The 20947-nt window shown below is 33.8% G+C and overlaps 8 protein-coding genes and 1 non-coding gene across 9 annotated transcripts, besides 5 other annotated features; 5 read left to right on the top strand and 4 right to left on the bottom strand.

The window, feature by feature from the left end:
• Positions 1–131: 131 nt before the first annotated feature.
• TVAGG3_0089980 lies at positions 132–243 on the bottom strand. Its single transcript has one exon. It is a non-coding gene; the product is annotated as a tRNA-Leu (tRNA).
• A 375-nt stretch (positions 244–618) lies between these two features.
• TVAGG3_0089970 (lactate dehydrogenase isozyme 2) lies at positions 619–1668 on the bottom strand (the record flags this gene model as incomplete). Its single annotated transcript, XM_001320827.1, has 1 exon — positions 667–1668. The coding sequence occupies one exon, from the start codon at positions 1666–1668 to the stop codon at positions 667–669; it is 1002 nt and encodes a 333-aa protein (XP_001320862.1).
• Positions 1669–3276: 1608 nt separating this feature from the next.
• Positions 3277–4731, bottom strand: TVAGG3_0089960 (spectrin binding; the record flags this gene model as incomplete). Its single annotated transcript, XM_001320826.1, has 1 exon — positions 3277–4731. One exon carries the CDS (start codon positions 4729–4731, stop codon positions 3277–3279), a length of 1455 nt encoding a protein of 484 aa, XP_001320861.1.
• A 698-nt stretch (positions 4732–5429) lies between these two features.
• Positions 5430–6944, top strand: TVAGG3_0089950 (uncharacterized protein; the record flags this gene model as incomplete). Its single annotated transcript, XM_001320825.2, has 1 exon — positions 5492–6559. The coding sequence occupies one exon, from the start codon at positions 5492–5494 to the stop codon at positions 6557–6559; it is 1068 nt and encodes a 355-aa protein (XP_001320860.1).
• A 110-nt stretch (positions 6945–7054) lies between these two features.
• Positions 7055–8142, bottom strand: TVAGG3_0089940 (transcription-dependent tethering of RNA polymerase II gene DNA protein; the record flags this gene model as incomplete). Its single annotated transcript, XM_001320824.2, has 1 exon — positions 7090–8082. One exon carries the CDS (start codon positions 8080–8082, stop codon positions 7090–7092), a length of 993 nt encoding a protein of 330 aa, XP_001320859.1.
• Positions 8143–8253: 111 nt separating this feature from the next.
• Positions 8254–9293: a mobile genetic element.
• Positions 9294–9568: 275 nt separating this feature from the next.
• Positions 9569–10138, top strand: TVAGG3_0089920 (ankyrin repeat protein family; the record flags this gene model as incomplete). Its single annotated transcript, XM_001320823.2, has 1 exon — positions 9569–10138. The coding sequence occupies one exon, from the start codon at positions 9569–9571 to the stop codon at positions 10136–10138; it is 570 nt and encodes a 189-aa protein (XP_001320858.1).
• A 2166-nt stretch (positions 10139–12304) lies between these two features.
• On the top strand, positions 12305–15901 carry TVAGG3_0089910 (phosphorelay sensor kinase protein; the record flags this gene model as incomplete). Its single annotated transcript, XM_001320822.1, has 1 exon — positions 12668–15901. One exon carries the CDS (start codon positions 12668–12670, stop codon positions 15899–15901), a length of 3234 nt encoding a protein of 1077 aa, XP_001320857.1.
• A 169-nt stretch (positions 15902–16070) lies between these two features.
• Positions 16071–16095: a mobile genetic element.
• Positions 16071–16095: a terminal%2Cinverted (terminal inverted repeat of tvBac_53III transposon ID:TVAGG3_0089900).
• Positions 16096–16459: 364 nt separating this feature from the next.
• Positions 16460–16543: a terminal%2Cinverted (terminal inverted repeat of Maverick-3 transposon ID:TVAGG3_0089690).
• Positions 16460–20947: part of a mobile genetic element that runs on past the window's edge.
• Positions 17966–18451, top strand: TVAGG3_0089890 (protein of unknown function, DUF4106 family; the record flags this gene model as incomplete). Its single annotated transcript, XM_051222414.1, has 1 exon — positions 17966–18451. A coding segment is annotated over one exon (486 nt), but the record flags the coding sequence as incomplete, so codon positions are not given.
• Positions 20241–20594, top strand: TVAGG3_0089880 (protein of unknown function, DUF4106 family; the record flags this gene model as incomplete). Its single annotated transcript, XM_051222413.1, has 1 exon — positions 20241–20594. The coding sequence occupies one exon, from the start codon at positions 20241–20243 to the stop codon at positions 20592–20594; it is 354 nt and encodes a 117-aa protein (XP_051107399.1).

Here is a 20947-nt window from a genome sequence, read left to right as displayed (position 1 = left end):
ATCGAAAGATGTAACATATTTAATTCGATGATATATCATTTTGTTAACAGACTTTTGTTTATGCTAATGAGAATCACATTATGGCATTGAATTAATGTTAGAACTGAAATCTTTTGTTTGGGAAAAAAAAGTAGCGGCGGAAGGATTTGAACCTTCGACTTCAGCTGTGAACAGTACTGTATATCGAAAGAAAAGTCCGATGCAGTAAATTATACTGACTCTCTACCATTGAGATACACCGCTATTGCATAATTCTTATTATATAATATTATATAATATATATTTGGCACTTTTTGAAATCCATATTATTCTACTCTGAAAAATTTAATTATGTTTTTCAAAGGTCATTCAACGATTTCCAGACAAGTTATCTCACTTTTATGTGATACGTGTTGCATAGCCTTACATGCGACACAGTTCATCCAATGTTATGTAGAGTATATTTAGAAACTTCTGTATAGATATGTCATTTTCAGTAAACAAAGAATATCTGTCCACTTTAATACCAAAGATAAGTTGTATGAATTTATAAAGATCAGATAAAATATCAAATTTAATTTGGTAGAAGATACCTTTTTCTTTTCAAGCAACAAAAGCAAGATAAAAGTGACGAAATTTTAAAAAGATAGTTAAAGTTTTAATAAACAAAAGTAATAATATAAAAGATTATTCACTAAGATGTTGAAGAGCGATTTCCTTCTCGTGGAAAAGATCGTTCTCTGTGAAGTTAAGCTTCTCACGGAGCCAATCATTAACTTTGAAACCTTCAACAACGTGAATCTTTCCTTCCTTGTCAACATTGCAAGGGAATGAGAAGACAACACCTGGCTTGATTCCGTATGGGTTATCTTCTGGCACTGGGATACCCATAGAAAGAACTTCTCCTGGAGCTGTTCCGAAGAGCCAAGCCTTCATATGCTGGATAGAAGCCTTTGTTGGGGAAGCAGCACTTGTGAAACCACGATGTTCGAGGATGTCCCAAGCACGGTGTCCGATCTTCTTGAAGAAAGTATCGAAGACGTAATCGTGATCAAGAACATCAATAACTTTCTGAGTCTTTCCGTCCTTTGTGAATGTAGCCTGTGTAAGGTCAGCAACCATTGATTCTCCGTGGTTGCCCCATACAATGATATCATGGACATCATGGATATCAACTCCTAATTTGGAGGCAACTTCGTAGTAAGCGCGGTTATGATCAAGCATACTGAGGGATGAGAAGTTCTCTGGTTTGAGGTTCTTTGCATGAAGCATTGCGATTTCGCAGTTTGTGTTATCTGGATTTCCGATGACAAGAACTTTGACTGTTGGTTTGGCCCATTTTGATAAGTATTCGCCTGTATTCTTGAAGATAACACTGTTTGAGCTGATGAGGTCTGCTCTGACTTGGCCTGGCTTGAGTGGCATTGAAGCAACTAAAAATGCGCAATCAATATCCTTGAAAGCAGCTTCTGGTTCTGTAGTTGCGATGTAGCCAGCAAGATGTGGGAATGCACAGTCTTCTAACTCCATTGTGAGAGCGGTAAGTCTGTTCATGGCTGGTGGAATGTCGAAAAGATGTAAAACAACTGGACGATCACCATAAAGTTCGCCTCCTGCAATCCAATGGGAGAGGATATAGCCGATTTGACCTGCAGCACCGGTAATGAGTACATGAGCTGGTTCACTCATTTCTAAAAATGAGTTGAAATTTATCCCTCAGAATTCATGGCCTACCAAGCATACAAAAATTCTGAGGTCTTTCAATCTTGTATTGTTCGAAAACCAATTGAAAATGTTACATTCCCCATCAAAATTTTTGGTTTAAATTTTGTGATTTTAGCTATCCATTTAGAGATAAACAATTATCCAAACGACGATTATTATTAAGTGATCACAAAGCTATTGATTTTTTTGAATAATCGGTTAATAACTAACAAAATATAATCTAATGGAATCATAATGTTAATGCACTCATAAAAAGATATCCATGAAATTTCAGAATAAATTCAAATGGCTTTCGGTTTCTCCATAATGGTCCAGGCCCGAATTTTTATAGATAATCATAAAAATGTATTTCTGTACAAGTGAGATAGATTTTGATCTCCGTTTTGAGAATTTTGAATCAAATATTTCCCTATTATGATCAAAAGAAGAAAAATCATGAATCATTTGAATACCAATCATTATATGTCAAGGGAATTAAGCTTTCGTAGTGATTTTATGAGTATTTTATTTTCATTTTAATAATGCTAATTTAGATCATCTACTTTAGAGATATCATCACATACTTTGTTACAGATCTCACCCACGTTGTGCTTTGTAGTGCCAATGTGAGATTAAATTTTAAATGTGAGAAAATTCTGCTAAATAACGGATAAGGTTCATTTTTATGCTTAAATGAATATATTTTTTGTTGAAAAAAGGGATTTTTAGTTTCATATTTAAGTTTTATCTGAGGTATTCTTTACCTATTCGAATATACAGGTTCAAAACAAGATGTTATTCTAAATCCATCGAAATACCTTATCCACGTATGGGGTGCCCAAGGCGGATACAACAAGAACAGCAGCTCTGGTCTTGGAGCATATACAGAAGCAATATTCAAAGTCCAGCAGACGACCAAACTGAACATTTATGTTGGAAGTCAAGGTGTATGTGACACAAAGAAACTTTCCCCTAATTTTTATCAAGCCGGAATTAATTTTGTTGGATTTGATAACAAACCATCATGCACCGGTGGTGGATCGACATTCATCAGTGTGAATGATAATGAGTCAGATATTTTGATTGTCGCTGGCTCCGGCGGTGGAGTTGGACACTGGAATAATACTGAAAGTCCCGGAGGTTATGGCGGTTTTATCGGGCAGGCTGGAGGAGGAAAACAAGATCAGGGCGGTTCTGGAGCTCATTTTGGAGATCCAGCAGCTGGATGTGAATCATATCCTGGGATCCGTTTGGGAGGTGGTGAAGCGAATGGATGCTCAGGAGGATCGTCAGGAGGTGGAGGGGGTGGCTATTATGGCGGAGGAGGAGGTGTAGATGTCTCAGGTGGTGGTGGTGGAAGTAGCTTTGCAAGAAATGATTTAATATCTGTCACTTTTTATAATGGAAGTGAAACCTTCAAATCTCCATCAGGAACTCCCGAGAAAGGTCACCATGGCCATGGCATCATAATAATTCAACGCCTCCTTCTTTGTTCTAACATGAAATCTTACTTCAATGTCAACTTTTCATCATTTTTGCTTTTTATTTTGTTTGATGTGAAATAAAAGTTTTCATTTAAAAAAAGATATTTTATCATAAAATTAGACAACATTTCATGTACTTATGTGGGCACACAATTTTGGCTGTTTCAATGCAATCATTTGAAATTGCATAGAAAAATGGTGTGTTTCCATAATTATCCTTTGCTTTGACATTTGCTCCATATGAAAGTAGAAGTTCGGCTGTTTCAGTGCAATCAGATTTTGCTGCAATATGGAGAGGTGTCATACCAAACACATCTTTTGCATTGACATGTGCTCCATTCTCTAAAAGAGTCTTTGCTGTTTCAGTGCAGTTATTTCTTGTTGCTTCATGAAGAAGGTGAGTTTCAAACTCATCTATTGCATTAACCAATGCCCCATGAGAGATTAGGAGTTCTGCTATTTCGGTGTTATTTTTTCCGGCAGCATAAGAAAGAGGAGAATAAGAATTATTAACATTGGCACCATGTAATATAAGAATCTCTACTATTTTTTTACATTCACATTGGACTGCTTCTCTGAAACAATCATTAATGAATGTGGAATAAATTTGCCCTAAAACACAACGGGAAAGAAAATATTCACATAGCAAAGGGAACTGAAATTTCATTGATTTTATGACTGCATCCATATTCATGTTCTTATCAGCAATATAAATTAAGAATGCTTGGATGTTGTTGAATTTAATACAATCTTCTAGATTGATTTTTAATTTATATTCATTCATCAAAAAGCTGACAAAATCAGTGTTATGAGAAATGATAGCATATTTCATGCATTCTTCTTTTGGTTTTCTGTATTTCAAACATTCACTCATGATGTATGGCTTTCCACTCAAAAATGAATAACAAAGACACTGATCTGTAATACGGAATTTAAATTCATCGCGAAGATATTTGAAGCAACCTACAGCTCCATAATAACAACATAATTCGAGTAATGAATTTGAGTTATTTGGATAAATTTCACTATCGAATCTTTGTTTCATATTGAACCCTTCACGAAGAGTGAAGGATATAAATAACTCTTTGTCATCATCCATTATTGCACTGTGTATTGAGTTTTCTTCGTGAATGTCCAAGATATTGCTTTTTGATGGAAATTCATCAACTTTGACTCGATTTGTAGGAATATATGTAAAGAACTTACATATGAGGTTTGCAATGAATCTTTCTTCCAACGATGGATTAAATGATGAGCCCTGTATTTTATAAAAATAGTACTCTTGTAATGAATAATAGCTCGCAACATTATACTCGTAACAAAACTTTTTGAAAATCAAATAATATGATTTCAAGTACTTTATATTGTATTTGGCAGCAGTACGTATTATTTCTGGGAACTGGCGTGGCAGAAACATTTTTGTATCAATGAATTGTTTTTTAATTCCCTTGTAAATATCCTCAATTTCATCTTGTTCTTTGGTATTTAGCCTATACAATGCCTGAAATGCTTTGTAATACTCTTTGCTCAGTTCATTTAGCTCATTATAGGAGATATCAAACATAGATTAATGATTTCGACAATCTTTCAAAAATCAACTAACTTCAATCGATTCATTTAACGAGTTTATATGCATATTTGCAAATTATTTCAACAATAAAGACGATGATGCTCTCTGGCAGTTATTATATGAATTTTGTCAGAAAAAATCTACTCAGTTTCTCCTCATTTAATATGGTGTTAAAATTTATCCATTCTTGACATATTTTGATTTATTAAGTTCAAAAAGCTTAAATCACTTACATTTCAAATTTTCAGCGATGCCGATAACACAAAATATGTCACATCCCATATAGTAATGTACTTCATCATGTATAAAATTTGGTGTAAAGAGTTTTGTCAAATTACAACATTTATTGATACTTAGATCCTCTTGAAGATACTGAAATCGGCATGCAGGCAATGATACAGAATCTGGAAAGTCGAATGCGTTTCATTGGATTGATGAGAAAACAGCTTTTTCATCAAATTAATAAAACATACTTCTGTTATTTGAGCATGCGTTACAGGATCATTAATGATAAGATTAATAGGTGTAAAACAGTGAGAAAGGAAAACTGTTGAAAGATAACAGCTGATAATGTTTGCATGAATGCGAATAAGTAAGGGGAGATATCTTTTGTACTATACCTACTAATGTATATGGAAGTTAATAGTAGTTTTAATCTTTGTCAAATTATGAACTTTACAAATTCAATAATTAAAAAAAAATGGGTAGGTGTTGTTATTTAGATGTAAATATTGCGGGCATTTCCATTTCGTTTATGGTCACGGTTGTAATAATGTGTATTTCCTACTCAATGACAATAGATGAACAAATTATTGAATGTAAATCTTGCCCAAAATGGGAGAATGTTTCTCAATGGTCCGAATTTCAAGATAACATTATTACTGCGATAAATAGATCAAAGTCTCGAGTCCTTATTTCAGCTCCAGGAAAAACTTTATCAATAAACAAAAAATTCTTCGATGCATTGAAAAATTCACAAAAGAACAAAGCGTATGTATCAATAATTGTCTCAGAAAACACTACTAAAGAAATTTTAACAAAAAATAATTTTGATAATATTACGTTGTATCCAAATTTACGGTATGACTGTATTATCATAGATAACAGAGCGTTTATGTATGCACCTATTTTCATTGATAATTACACAACAAAAGGAACTCTCTCATATTTGAAGATCAACGACTGTTATACAGCAATTGATGATCTTGTCAACTTCTTCAACTATCAATGGAGAGAAATGAATTTAGAAACCAACACAAAAAGTGAAATTTTACCATTATCACTTATGGCAAAGACTTCAAGTAAATTGCCATTATCGATCAATGAAACAAACGAATCTCTCTACTTTTTCCATAATTCTCCGCTTGGAGGAGAAGTTGGAAGGCTAAATACTTCGATAATAATTCCATCTTTCTTCGATCCAAGTAACACGACATATCTATTCTTAGGTTCGATACCAACGAATGATATTTCAACAACAGACATCTCATTTTATTCAAAATACAAACAAATTTTGATGAGAAACCGCTACATTCTATTTTTAATGCCATTTACGAACAATACAGAGATTCTTGACAATATACTTCCATTGCGAGCATTCAGAAATGCAGAAATACGCTTTTATTCAAAAGAACACAAAGGACCAAATTATATGATCACAGACAACAACGTAATCATATTTTCACATGCGCTTAATGGTTATGCAGTTTCTCATTATGTTGGATTGCATTTTACAACAAATTCGGAAGAATTCAGGAATATTTCGATGAAAAGATTTAACAATGTATGGGAAACTGTATCAAACTCAACTGATATTATATAAATTTGTCATAATTTTTGTTTGTTATCAATGTAAAAAACTTTGATTTAAAAAACTAACTTTTGTTTACAACTATTCAATTTTTTGACACTTAAGGGGGTGAATTGCCCATATTGTACTAATTTTATACGCATATTTTAGACCTTCTCATTTTGGAAGCATAATTTAAGTGCTACTAAACTATTCCCAAAATATCGGGTCTAAAATCTATGTTGTTAGGATCAAAGATTTTATTACCACGATATCTATCCATCTAAAAAGATTTATGGACAACTTAAATGCTATATAGATATTTACTTAAGTGTACAAATGCTATATTTTTGAATGCTCTTACAAAATCGATATATCTTTATTTTAGTTGCAAAAAAGTATAGCAGCTATATTAAGTACTCTATAGTGATTTATGATTACTTTTCCCGACCAAAAGTCTTAACTTTTGACCTAATAAAATTTTGATATAAAGCTTTGGTGTCAAAAAATGATAAAAATAATGAATTCTAATAAAATCTATAGATAGTTTATGAACAAAATATTTACATGATCTCTTTGGCAGCGTATTTTCTTATAATAATTTGCGTTTCTTGCTGAGTTTTATCCATAGCGCCCTTTGACCAATCATTACCAACAGCATAAGCAACAATTCCATCTGCAATTGAAGCTAATGCTGTAACATGAACGTCTTTTCCGAGATCAATGTTATTATTAGTTTTTGCAACACTGTTAAATACGTAGAAACATAATTTTCCGTCTGTACCACCAGAAATTCCGAATCCTCTCTGTGTAATTGCAACAGCATTTACAGCAAAGGCTTGATTTCCATTTCTGTGGGCTTCAAATATCTTACTATTATGTCCAACGATCATTTCAACAGCTCCGTATGTAGAACCTGCGAGAACTTGAATGTTTCCTGGCTGAGGATTAATAGCCAAGCATGTGTATAATCCTTGCCTCTTTTCTTTGGAATCTATGTGCTCTTGAGTATCGGGTTTGTTAAGATCTACCTTGAAAATCTTTTGTTTGTCTGTAGCAACGAAAACTGAATTTTCATAAGAAGCCATAGCTGTTGGCTTGCCTTGTATCTTAATTTCCTTCTTAGATTGTTTTGATGTGGCATTCCAAATTTGAAGACAGCCATCAGCAGAACAAGCAACAACAACTTTTTGGGCCGCGTAATAGCCAATTCCGACAACACGCTCTTTATGATTGCCAAGAGGGACTACTTGCTTTGAAGATATTGTCAATGACCTGATTTCACCACTCGATGTCGCAAAATATATAATTTCGCCCGTTTCATTAAAGCAAAGACGCATAATAGCAACGTTTGACTCTGCATGAGAAACTATATTTGTGGCTTTGATTTCATTAACTTCATAAACGTTAAGAGAGCCATCCCAAGAACCAGCCGCGAGAAGTTTCCTTCCTTTTGCATCTATAGCTTGCATGCATGAGACTGTATCTTTTGGATTAACATCAGCTACAGCAAAAGTGGCTTGTGATGGCGCACCAGTGGCAGCATGCGCAATCATAGAAAATTTACAATTTTTTGTGTTATTACAGGCGCGATGTATGTTAAAAATGCAATAAAAGTGTGGTAATATTACAAGAGATCATTTTGTTAAATTTTTATGACGAACAGCATTTGAATCAAAAATAATCGTATGATTGATAATTTTTATAAGATTTTTTTGCCCTATTAAGGGTGCACACGAGAGAATCATGTAAACTTCAGAATTTAGAACCTTATTTTTAGGCATTATCTTGGCTACCTATTTAGGCTCGAAAAGCAAAACATATCAAAAAATACAACTTGACTCCATTCTGACCCTTTCATGGAGGTAGTTTTTATCCGCTAGTATTTTCCCTTTGAATCTCTTTACAATTCGAAATCAAATTCAAAACTCAGTAGACGAAAGGAAGAATCGACTTACTACGGTTGTAATACGAATAAATACATATATTTAATTATTTTTATTTACATAATAATTGTTTGAAGCTCATATTCCAACAAATTTTTAAATAAAAGCATTAAAATGTTGAAAATGTTCATATATTTTAATAGGGTTTTGGCACTTTATTGAGGAATTACTACATACATAGTCGAACTGAACTTGATATTTTGAAATTTAAATTATTTATCAAAATTAAAATTTAACTTGAAATTTATAATTATTTAGTCATATTTTGCATAATTCTAAGTAGATTTTGTAAAAAATCAAGAAAGAAAAATTTTAACGTGCTTTATTTTTTCTTTTTTATAATAATACATATTATTATATAATTAACATATTCATAATGTTTCACCCTTTCAAAAATATAATCCTCCTCCTCTCAAATAAACGTACATACGGGTGGCCTCTTTTTTCAAAAAATTAAAATTTGAAATTTTGGGCTCAAATATTAGAGATTTTTTCAACCTTCAACGATATATGTTGTCTATATCAGACCTCCTTTCTTTTTGATACTTAACATTGTTCCTAAATCTTAGCCGTTAAGGCTGTTCTGAAAATATTTTTTTTCGAAAAAATTCGAAAAAAATTCTTAAAATTCAAAAATCCCTTAATTCCTGAGGATTTTGGAAAAAAGTTTTTACATGAACATGTGTATATTATATGAAGTATATTGATAAGGTAAAAATCAAATTTTATTGCATATTCATCGAGAAAATAAACTAACGAATCCCTCAAAATTGAGAGGGTAATCATCCTCCTCTCAAATAAACGTACATACGGGTGCACCCTTAATTATTATTTACTAATGATAACAAAAATTAAAAGATTATTCGTACGTTTCTGCAATGTATGCGTGAATATAACATTAAACGCTTTGCAAATTAGTTGAAACTCGGCTTTGAATTAGTCATTATGTTGCATATCTGGTATTTAGTTCGTAATTAATAAAAATGAATGTTTTCTTTAATAGTTGGTAAATAATCCACGAGTTATTCTGGTAAAAAGTTTTTTTTGATATACGTTAAATGTACGTTAATTTTTTTTAAATTAATCAAAAATTTTAATGTTTTCAAAAGATCCCCTTACTCAAGCATGCATAGGAGGAAATCTCGAACGTATTAAATCTCTTATAGAGAATAGTGATTATAAACAAGTAGAATCTTTAGATCAGCCACTCATTTGGGCATCAAGAAAAGGTCATCTTGAAGTTGTTAATTATCTTATCTCTGTTGGAGCTGATAAAGAAGCAAAGAATAATGGTGGATGGACTCCACTCATTTGGGCATCAGCAAAAGGTCATCTTGAAGTTGTTGAATATCTTATCTCTGTTGGAGCTGATAAAGAAGCAAAGAATAATGGTGGATCTACTCCACTCCTTTGGGCATCAGATAATGGTCATCTTGAAGTTGTTGAATATCTTATCTCTGTTGGAGCTGATAAAGATGCAAAGAATAATTATGGAGATACTCCACTCTTTTGTGCATCAGATAATGGTCATCTTGAATTTGTTAAATATCTTATCTCTGTTGGAGCTGATAAAGAAGCAAAGAATAATAATGGATGGACTCCACTCATTCGTGCATCAAAAAGAGGTCGTCTTGATGTTGTTAAATATCTTAATTCGAACTGGTAAGTCAAAAGTGACAAGATTTTCTTCGAAGTAAGTCTGAATTGCCAACATTTCATTTTACATATATTAAAGGCTATATTTAATCAATAGAATTTTTTAGAAGAAATAGACTCATTATACTATGTAATGTTTCCGTTTCGAACTCTGCTCCTCAATGCTGAGTAAAGCCCTTTCAAATTGAATAAGAGACTTTATGGAGGAAAATTAATTATCATCACAACTCATAGAGAACAGGGGCGAGCATCATAAGAAAAATTTTTCGAAAAATAGGGGGTGTTAGTATACTCAACCCCCTCATTAATTATCGTTTCTAGAGGAATAGTCACAGAGGCCTTTTTTCAGGTAACCTTTAAGAAGTTTCCGAAAGAGTTTATGCTCATATAACCTCATTTCCAGGTAAATAGGGGGTATTGTTCTACTAAAAGTTTAGTTACATACTGGCCTCGTTTCCTAAGAAACTTAATCAAGAGGCTATCTCAATAAGCCTTGACTAACAGGAATAGGATAAAGGAATATGCAATACTGAACTACCGTAATCTTAAAGCAATAACCGATAGACGCAAGCTCATCACTACTTGTTTGGTTGTTCAACGAATCTTTTTATATCACAGTACACTACACGTATCTCATACCTCCATACAATAGATGATTTACTCATAATTACATTTAAAACCCAAAAGTCGACATTTTTTTGAAAATATTATTCAGATTCAACGAAAACTTTCATTCATGATACATGCATATAAAATCTTCCAAGATATAATTACTTATCTTAACAAAAAATATCATTCTTTTTCTATATTTTGAACAAATTTATGCAACCATCATGATTTTCGTCCAGTAATCAAGTCTCATACCTCCATCTATATATGAAATCATATTTTCTCCGTAGAATGCTACATTTTTATATTTTTTCTAAATTTTAATTTTTTTACTTCTTTTTAATTTCCTTTTATTAATAGCACACTATCCTCCAAGATGGATTTTCAATTTTTGCATCACAACTACATTTCTACATATTTTTTGCATAATAATTCTTATCCTTCTTTAAAATCCACTAGACTAGTGCTCACATTAGTTTTATATATTTGAAAATACTTATAGCTTCTTAAATTCGCAATTGAATCTTATCTTTTGTCTGGTTATTCTCCAAATACAATTCATAATACTCTTTGAATATTCTGATAAGCCATTCTCAGTTTACACATAGTAAACCAAATTCGACCACAATCATCTTTCAATATGTAATATTTATGGTAATACTTAAATTTTTATCTCATGAAACTAACTTTATTATGAAAGGCATATTTCAGATTTAATTTCACATCAAATTAATGCAAAATGTATCTTATTGAAAATACATACTTCAAGATATTTCATGAAATTTGATTTCCTTCAAAAATTAGAATAATTATTTCAAATCAAACAAGCAAAATCATAAAGTAACAATATTGGTTTATTTGGCTCTGAAAATAATTGCAAATATTGATTTAATAAACAATTTAATATATTATTTTTCGAGCAAAGAGAATATTATTCAAGAAAATTAATAAATTCGACATATACTATTAATTTTCACATATTTTTGAATGTATGATCTCAACGCAACAATAATATTGGATAAAAAATTCGGTATGTAATGGTTTTACTTGAAAAGCGTATGGTTATTGTTTAAGTTAATGTAAATAATACAAACAGAGTTACTTATAATGACGCTTGAACGAAAGAATAATGCTGCATTAAAGTAGGTAGGTCAAAGAACCTAAAAGCATGTTTCGGTAATGTTGATTAATTATTCCACAAAAGTGATGGTAAATCTTATTCCTGTTGGTCAAGGCTTATTGAGATAGCCTCTTGATTAAGTTTCTTAGGAAACGAGGCCAGTATGTAACTAAACTTTTAGTAGAACAATACCCCCTATTTACCTGGAAATGAGGTTATATGAGCATAAACTCTTTCGGAAACTTCTTAAAGGTTACCTGAAAAAAGGCCTCTGTGACTATTCCTCTAGAAACGATAATTAATGAGGGGGTTGAGTATACTAACACCCCCTATTTTTCGAAAAATTTTTCTTATGATACTCGCCCCCAACTTATTATTAGTTACATTACATGGTTTGATAATCTGTCACACACTAATTTTCTTCTTCATTTAATGTAACAATTTACAATTTCCGATAGAATTTTTTTAATGTTTCTTTCTTTCTTTTATTCATCGTTACTCCATACATGTCTTAATGAAGAAGTTGTTGGTAGTAACGTTGCCATCATATCCTCCAGCAGGGAATCTCTTTCTTTAGGTTTTCGGCTAATAAATCTTGGATATAACGTTAGTTTTGGCAACGGCAACCATCCGCGCTATATCATTACAGAATTAGAAGAATGTCCAATAAATTATATAAAAACAAATGATTTATTTGACTATCAAATTTCAAAATCAAAGTCATATTCAAGTAGATTAACGATAAATTCTCATAATATTTATTATTTCATATGGGGTGCCTTGTTATTGATATTACTCTACATAAGTACGATGAAATACAAAGTTGTTCTTTATAGATGTAAAGATTTCAAATTATTAGTTACAAATAAGATATACAGCTATTCAGCGATGAAAAATGGACCATATAAATCATACGATAATGAGTTTTCTGACTTCAAAAGCCGAGTAATTCTTCCTGCATCGAAACATTACTCAGTTATCTTAAAATGGCGCACCAAATGCCTCCCATTATCCACAATAGGCCAATTCGAGATTCCTTTTTCTTGCTACTTCATTACAGACGAGATAGAGAAAATTCAAGAATTTCCCGCGATTATCAATACAGCAACAGTTCCAGGCAATTGTACGTTCAATGTTACTAATACGCAGATCACCTGTTCACCAGTAGTTACCTCCCAGATCCTTCACAGCTTTTCAAAACTTGCTTCTTCGATTTATTTACTTTTAGGTTTTATGACTCGAACATTCTGCAAATGCAGCAGTATTGAAGAGCTGAGGAACCTTTTTGGCTGGGTTTCCCATGCAATTGACTGTCAATCTTCAATGTTTCTCATATTAACAGGCGACAGAGAGAATATTATACATATCAATGGAGACGATGATGATCAAAAGGCTCTACGATCAATAATACCTAACTTATGTCCTCCTAATGACCAGATTTTCACTGATTTTTCAGTTACAACATTAAACGATAAAAGAGTTTACGGTGGCGGTGTAAAAATAGCCGATTCTATCGTCATTACGGCTTATTTACGTCATTGTAACACCTCTGTAATAAGAGGACCAGAAAGAGCCATGACGCAGCTCCTGGCATTGTTTTTCGGAGGCGCTGTTGCCAAATTCATAAGATCTCCCGCAAGAAGGTTCGACGAATACAAGGAAAAGCTGATTCCGAACGAATCTCCTGATGATAGGTTCATTATTAACTACGACAAGTTCATTATATCGGAAAGTATTGGTACTGTGTTCAATGACGATGGATCCCCGCTATTCTCACAGCATTCTGATCGCTCTTTACGCTTAATCAGATTAATTCCAAAGGGAATCCTCGAAAGAAGGAAGAGTTGCTTCCTGAAAGTATCTCACTTGACGTACATGATATCGTTCTTTGAACACGGTGGCTACATTCTGCAGTTACAAAACGAAAATGATAATATTAAGTTTACTGCGAACTTTGGAATGGATTGCCTCATATGGGTCATCGCACAGCGTCGTAAGGAAACCCTATTTTCATCCCTCGGTATCGATTTCTGGAAATTTGTCGAAAAATTATCCAGTGGAGATTCAAAGAACGTCGAAGCAGCAGTAACGCATGTTCTCCAGTACAAAGACTCTTCACTTACCGCTGAATTCCATTACTGCGGAAGACATTATCAGGTAAATGTGAGTTGTACATGCGCGGATTTGCTTCGTATTGTAGCGTTATCGACAGATGATAGGAGTAAGCGCGAACAAGAAGTCAGAGATATCGAGAAGAGTGTTTCCATTGCATTATCAACCGGAAGAGTTTCAATTTGGAGTTACGACGACACAGAGAACCCCGTAAGGGTATACAGTCAATGGCCAGACCCAAGAGCCACTTCCATTGCAAACAGATCAACAATTATGTTCAATATCCCTATGGAATACCAAGAAAATGTTTTTTCGGCATTCAAAACTTGCATCGCCGATAAAAAACCGTTTTCGATCGATGCTCCTGTAATGATGAATACAGTCAGATGGTTCTCAATCCGAGGCATTCGGAGTGGTCCAACGAGTATTTTACTGTTAATGATCGATATCACAGCCACAAAGAATGCAGAAGAGCATTTGAGAATAGAGAAAGCCAGATTCGTTGACGCTGCAACTGCGAAAACAAGGTTTTTGGCAAACATGTCACACGAGATCCGAAATCCTCTGAATGGAATGTCCGGATTACTTGAACTACTGATGTCAACTGATGTAGTTCAGAAGTATAGTGATAACATGGAGATCCTTTCGGATAGTTTTCAGTCTCTTCTTGAATTATTAAATGATATTTTGGATTTGGCCAAAATTGAACAGAACCAGATGCATCCTTCGTTCACAGACTTCGATCCATTGCAGGTACTCGCGGATTCTCTCAACAAACAGATGAAACAAGCTGCAAAGAACGGAATATTATTTAATCCAATAATTGATCCGAAACTTGCAACAGTTGTCCATGGAGATCCACATATATTCGCTCGTGTTGCCTCAAATTTGGTCTCAAACGCTGTCAAATTCACTAAAAAAGGGTCAATAACAATTTCAGTGTCATCTGACGATAACCTTAAACTTATCATCGCCGATACCGGTATCGGCATTTCGCATGATTTCCAACAGAAAATTTTCGGAATTTTCCTGCAGGGAGATAACTCGATCACGAGGTCTTACGGTGGAATAGGTGTCGGTTTGGCTCTCGTAAATAAAATGCTTCAATTGATAAATGGTCACATCACTTTGAAAAGTGACACTGGCAGAGGAACCACTTTTACTATCACTTTTCCATATGAAAGTGAACTTATACCATTTATTCCTAGTACATTGAAAAACAAGCAACATCATCAAATATTGAATTTGGCCGGCCAAAGAGTCTTTCAAATTTGTCAGCCACATTGTGAATTTTTCTGTCATGCTTTGATTAGTGATGTAGAATTGATTAATGAGCATTTGAGTCTTATTTTGATAGAAAACAAAGAAGAATGTATCGAACAAGTGAAAGAAATCATGAAAAAGTATCCTGACGTACAAATTGCGAATGTTTTGGGTCCTGAAATTCCTCAGACCGTTTTAAATAACGTTATAAATGTCAGACAATGGATTAAAGATTTGCCAAGGCTGTTCTCTGATTTGATTTGGAGAAAGAAGATAATGAAAAAGAAAATGTCAATAGGAAACCATTTGAAAGTTCTTTTGGCTGAAGATAACGCAACAAATCAATTAGTTATGAGAAAAGTTTTCGAAAAATTGGCAACAGACGCTGTAATTGTTGATAACGGTGCTGATGCTTTGAAAATGCTGAATAATGAGAGATTTGATGTTGTAATACTCGACCAACACATGCCTGTAATGGATGGACCTTCTTGCGCTAGAGCAATAAGAGAATCTGGTGAAAAATGGTCAAAAATCCCAATTGTTGCTTTGACTGCAAGTCACTCGAAAGAGGACGAAAACGCGTGTTTGTCTGCTGGAATGGACTCTTTCTTGACAAAGCCAATAACTATTAGAATGATTCAATCTCTTATAGAGAAATATGAAAAATAATTTTTTATTTTTATTTTTTTATTTGTTTTATAAATTTTTTTCGTGTTTATTAATAATAATGATAATAGAGAGAATAGAATCTTGTCCCACATACTATGACTTTTGTCAGGGACGCGAATTCTATTGCATATGATAACTTTTTTTTAACATTATATAGAAAATCTAATTTTGCACTTATCACTTTCTGACATGCTATGAAAAAATTAAAATATCTTTATTTTACTAGCTGAAAAGTATAGCAATCATATTAGGTACTATATGGTGATTTATATTTACACCCTCCTGACCAAAATTATTAACTCTTGACCTTAGAATATAGGGATTGAAAGTTTGTGTGTCAAAAAAATTGAGAGAATCTCAGAATTTTTCTATTTCTTTAAGGGTACACTTACGCCCCTATGACGGGACCTTCAATTTAGATGTTTAAGGTAAGTTTGAAGCCAGAAAAATAAACACTTGAAAAATGGTTTTCCTTCTAGTGCAAAAAATGGACAATTTCAATTTTACATAATCATTTTTTTGCGAATTTTTGAGCTCCATGAAAGCCCATTACAAACTAAAAAAAAAAAAAAAAAAAAAAAAAAGGTAGTGGGGCTTCCAGGCACTTCGTGCCTTCTAGCCCTGATGTTGATGTTTAGAATATGAGAGAGGTCCTATAAACCGGAGAAAGTGTCATATAAACATCTGTCATTTTACTCAGAATTTTCATGAAATTTACACCAAAAATATATTTTAGGGTAGAAGGGTATATCTAACCTCTTTTCTAACCTCTTTTCTACCCTCTTGAATTTTCATGAAATTTACACCAAAAATATATTTTAGGGTAGAAGGGTATATCTAACCTCTTTTCTAACCTCTTTTCTACCCTCTTGAATTTTCATGAAATTTACACCAAAAATATATTTTAGGGTAGAAGGGTATATCTAACCTCTTTTCTAACCTCTTTTCTACCCTCTTGAATTTTCATGAAATTTACACCAAAAATATACTACTAGGGTCATTTACGAAGAAGTCTTAACAAAGTCTTTACGAAGAAGTCTCAACAAAGTCTTTACGAAGAAGTCTTAACAAAGTCTTTACGAAGAAGTCTCAACAAAGTCTTTACGAAGAAGTCTTAACAAAGTCTTTACGAAGAAATTCATGAAAATTCAAGAGGTTAGAAAAGAGGTTAGAAAAGAGGTTAGATATACCCTTCTACCCTAAAATATATTTTTGGGTCATTTACACTCATTTACGAAGAAGTCTCAACAAAGTCTTTACGAAGAAGTCTCAAACAGTCTTTACGAAGAAGTCTTGACAAAACATTTACGAAGAAATTCATGAAAATTCAAGAGGGTAGAAAAGAGGTTAGAAAAGGGTTAGATATACCCTTCTACCCTAAAATATATTTTGGGTCATTTACACTCATTTACGAAGAAATCTCAACAAAGTCTTTACGAAGAAGTCACAATAAAACATCTGTCAAAAACCGCTTTTTAACTTCACTTAAAATGCCACGTAAGCTACGTAAGAATATACGTAAGAGGAAGGGAGCATTGAAACATCCAAAAGTAAAACTGACACCACAACAACAGTTGCAACAACAAATGCTGAATGACCCCACTATGTTGCAACAAATGTCAAGCAATCCTATGCTTTTAAACCGAGTTCTTGGTGCACAGAGTGGAGGTTTAAGAGCGGCACTTTTAGCGAAAATGGCAGGCTATGGTGGAGCTGCAGACGGAACAGCCTATAACCCTCAAAGTCAAATGAATTTGAGTTCACTCAAAAATCAAATAACAGATGTCAAAAGTCAACATAGACATACAGAAGCAAATAAGTGAAAACGAAAAGAAACTAGAATATGACAGACACACAAAGAAACTCAATGAGTTAAACGTAGAGAAAAAGAAGAAAGAAGAACAACTGAAAGAACTAAGTACAGAGGAATATGCGAAAAAAGTGTCAGAAAAAGCACAGAAGTAGCAAAAAATGGAACAAGATGTCATAAATTTGAAAAACCATACTACTCGATATAAAGTACTGAAAGATGAAGAAATAAAACAAAAAGCCCTGAAGACATATATGGATAGCGATGAGTATAAAAAGGAAGTTGAAGCAAATGTAAAGGCAGAAAAACTTTTACAGTTGCAAAACCAAACCGTACAGTATGAAAACTTAGCACAAGAAAGTAAAAATAACGACGCAGCCATGCAAAAGGCAATGAAAAGCGCAGAATATATAAAAGCTAACAATGACTGGTTAGATGCCCAAGCCAACGCTAAAGCAGCCCAGCTTATAGGGTCAATAAGGACAAAAATACAAGCGGATGAAGACAGTTCAAATGAAGCTTTAACGAATGCTGACTTTAAGAACGCCTTCGAAGCTCTTCATAGTAAGGTGAAACAAGTGAACGACTTCTCATCTGGAAAGAAACTGAAGTCTGAAGGTTTCGACAACGAGTTAAGAGAAGTAGCACAAAATATGACGAAAATAACAGATGCAGCAACGAGACAGGCAGTTCAAAGTGCCTATGACGCCGTTAGAGCAACTGTTGTGAAAAGTCAAGAAAAAGAGTTACAACAGACCAAAACAGACCTAGTAAATGCTTTCTTAAAAACGAAAAGTCAGGTAGGACATTACGCTGCAGATGGAACATATGTGCCAGCTGGTGGAACTTATATACCACCAAACCCTCCAAGAGAAGCACCTGCACCAGGACTACCTAAAACATTTACATCGTCACATGGACACAGACACAGGCATGCACCAAAACCAACACAACAACAACAACAACCAGCACAACAACCAACAGTTCAAAACACTGCACCACAACCAACAGTTCAAAACACTGCACCACAACAACCACAAACAGAGCAAGGACATAAAAGAAGTAGAGAACAAGGAAACCAAGAATTCTTAAAAATGCTTAAAGAAGAGTGTGGTTTCCCAGATAGTATTGACTTTAGTGACAGATATAAAGAAGCTATTGGAAAGTTCAAGGATGGAAATACTGACCCGAACCTATTTAGCTTTATGGCTCAGCACCAAAACGGATATAATCTCAAACCTGGAAAATACAAGCTCGCTAAGGGATATGATTTAATAGCATATCATCCAAATGACATGGATGAATTTACTCCGAGATATTTGATGTCAGAGCTAAATGACAATTCAACTTTCGTCATGAAACGCGTAAAAAATAGAGACGGAACGAAAGAACAAAAGCTTATGAATGCGGATGACGTAGATAGGGAAATTGTTGAAAACGGTCTCGGAATATATGAAATGCCAGCAGATGAGGTACAAGAAACTCCACAGGAAGAACTAGTTCAGATACAACCAGACATGGAAGAAATAGTTCAGCAACAACAGCTAGAAGAGCCTGAAGGAAACGAACAAGTCCTTCCTTTGGAAACTAACTTCACAGAACTAGATGAAGATTTGGAACAGCCGAAAAATCTTGACCCTCAACAAGAGCATGAGGTGAATATGGAATCTTTCCAAGAGTCTAAGAAAGATTCGGCTGACATAGTAGAAGAATATCGAAAAATGTTTGCCGACATACAAAAGACTCCAACATCAGATGAAAATATCCAGCATAGAATGGAAGAACTGAAAAAAAATGTACACAAATACAACAACCCTTTTTACTTACGAGCATTTAACGTTCAATCTTCGGATGAACTCGGTGAAAATAAAAGGTTAAATTTCAAGAAAACATATAGAAATGAAACATTGTTTAAAGTTCATTCAGAACCTAACCAAGATGGAAACAAACCTACTTTTGTTTCTGCAGACGATGGAACTACAATGAGATGGGGTCATAAAGCTAATCCGGATAGGTGGTTCATAAACTTACAACCTCAATTCCAAGAAGTTGTAGACGCAATGGAAGTCAATGGTGAACCAGATATAGCTGGTATTTTAAGCGCGGCTTTAATGCCATTGAAAGATATGAAACATGCAGATATTTTGGACCAGTATGAAATGAACATGGCTGATGGAAATATAACACCTGACGTTCTAGAACATTTATCTCAAAGAACTACACAGAACCATAAAGATGGTATATTTGGTGAAGAGTTTAGAAAGAAAGTTAGGGAGAGAGAAGGAAGAGAACCTATTGTACATGACCTTGCAAACGAAAGTTTACAAAATGTCATAAAAACTTACTTTGCAGACGATGAATCGAGAAGGGATGAATATTTAAGAAAACTCAAATGGACAGTACCAAATGAAATGTTAGTATTGAAAAAACATGTTCCTTGACAAAATAAAACCAACTACAGAAATAAACGACGCAAGACTGAAAGATTGGGTAAAAGCTTTCCCATTCACAAAAGATATAATTGGTAACATGGAAAGAAAACCAGAATGGCTACAAAAACATATATTTGGAAACGAGCTTATTCCATATGGACAGGCACTGTTTGAAGCGCTTGAACCGGAAACTCAGGAAAGAGTCATGCAAACAATACGCGAAGACTCAAATACAGACTATGACAAACTCTTTCTAGGATATAGGTTACCTGAGATGGGCGACCAGAGCCAAAAGGCAAAAAGGACATGGGAAATTTGCAACATACTAGATGAACATAATGCAAAGATGCAACAACTTCAAGCAGAGGGCAATGAAGGAAAAAGAAGAGTTAAAAACTCAGTCAGGAAGAAAGTAAAGCTTGGTCGGAGTGGGTTCTATTATGACATATAAATCCAACTATTCTATATTTTTACTCATATGAAATGTACGCCGCTCAGAATATAACGCCAACAGTTTTGGATGCCATGAATGGAAATGTTTCCGAATGGTATAACGAATGCGACAATGCCATTAGAAGGTCAGAAATAGTTCCTGGAACTTACGAATATACAACTGCTGTTTCTTATGGAAATGTAGGTGAGTTTGGAGAAGGTTCTTCAACAACAGTAGATATTGCTTGCGACAGGTTTCATATTATTTCTATTGACAACTCTTTCTTATACGTGGAACAAGACATTGAAATAAAACCTTCTGCCAAGTTGTCTGACAAGAAAGGTTGCAATGGAATTTTCTATGTCGGATAC

Source organism: Trichomonas vaginalis, chromosome IV, assembly GCF_026262505.1.
Source record: "Trichomonas vaginalis G3 chromosome IV, whole genome shotgun sequence".
Classification (NCBI taxonomy): domain Eukaryota; phylum Parabasalia; order Trichomonadida; family Trichomonadidae; genus Trichomonas; species Trichomonas vaginalis.
Note: the sequence above shows the minus strand (reverse complement) of the source record. Positions and strands in the feature narration are given on the sequence as shown.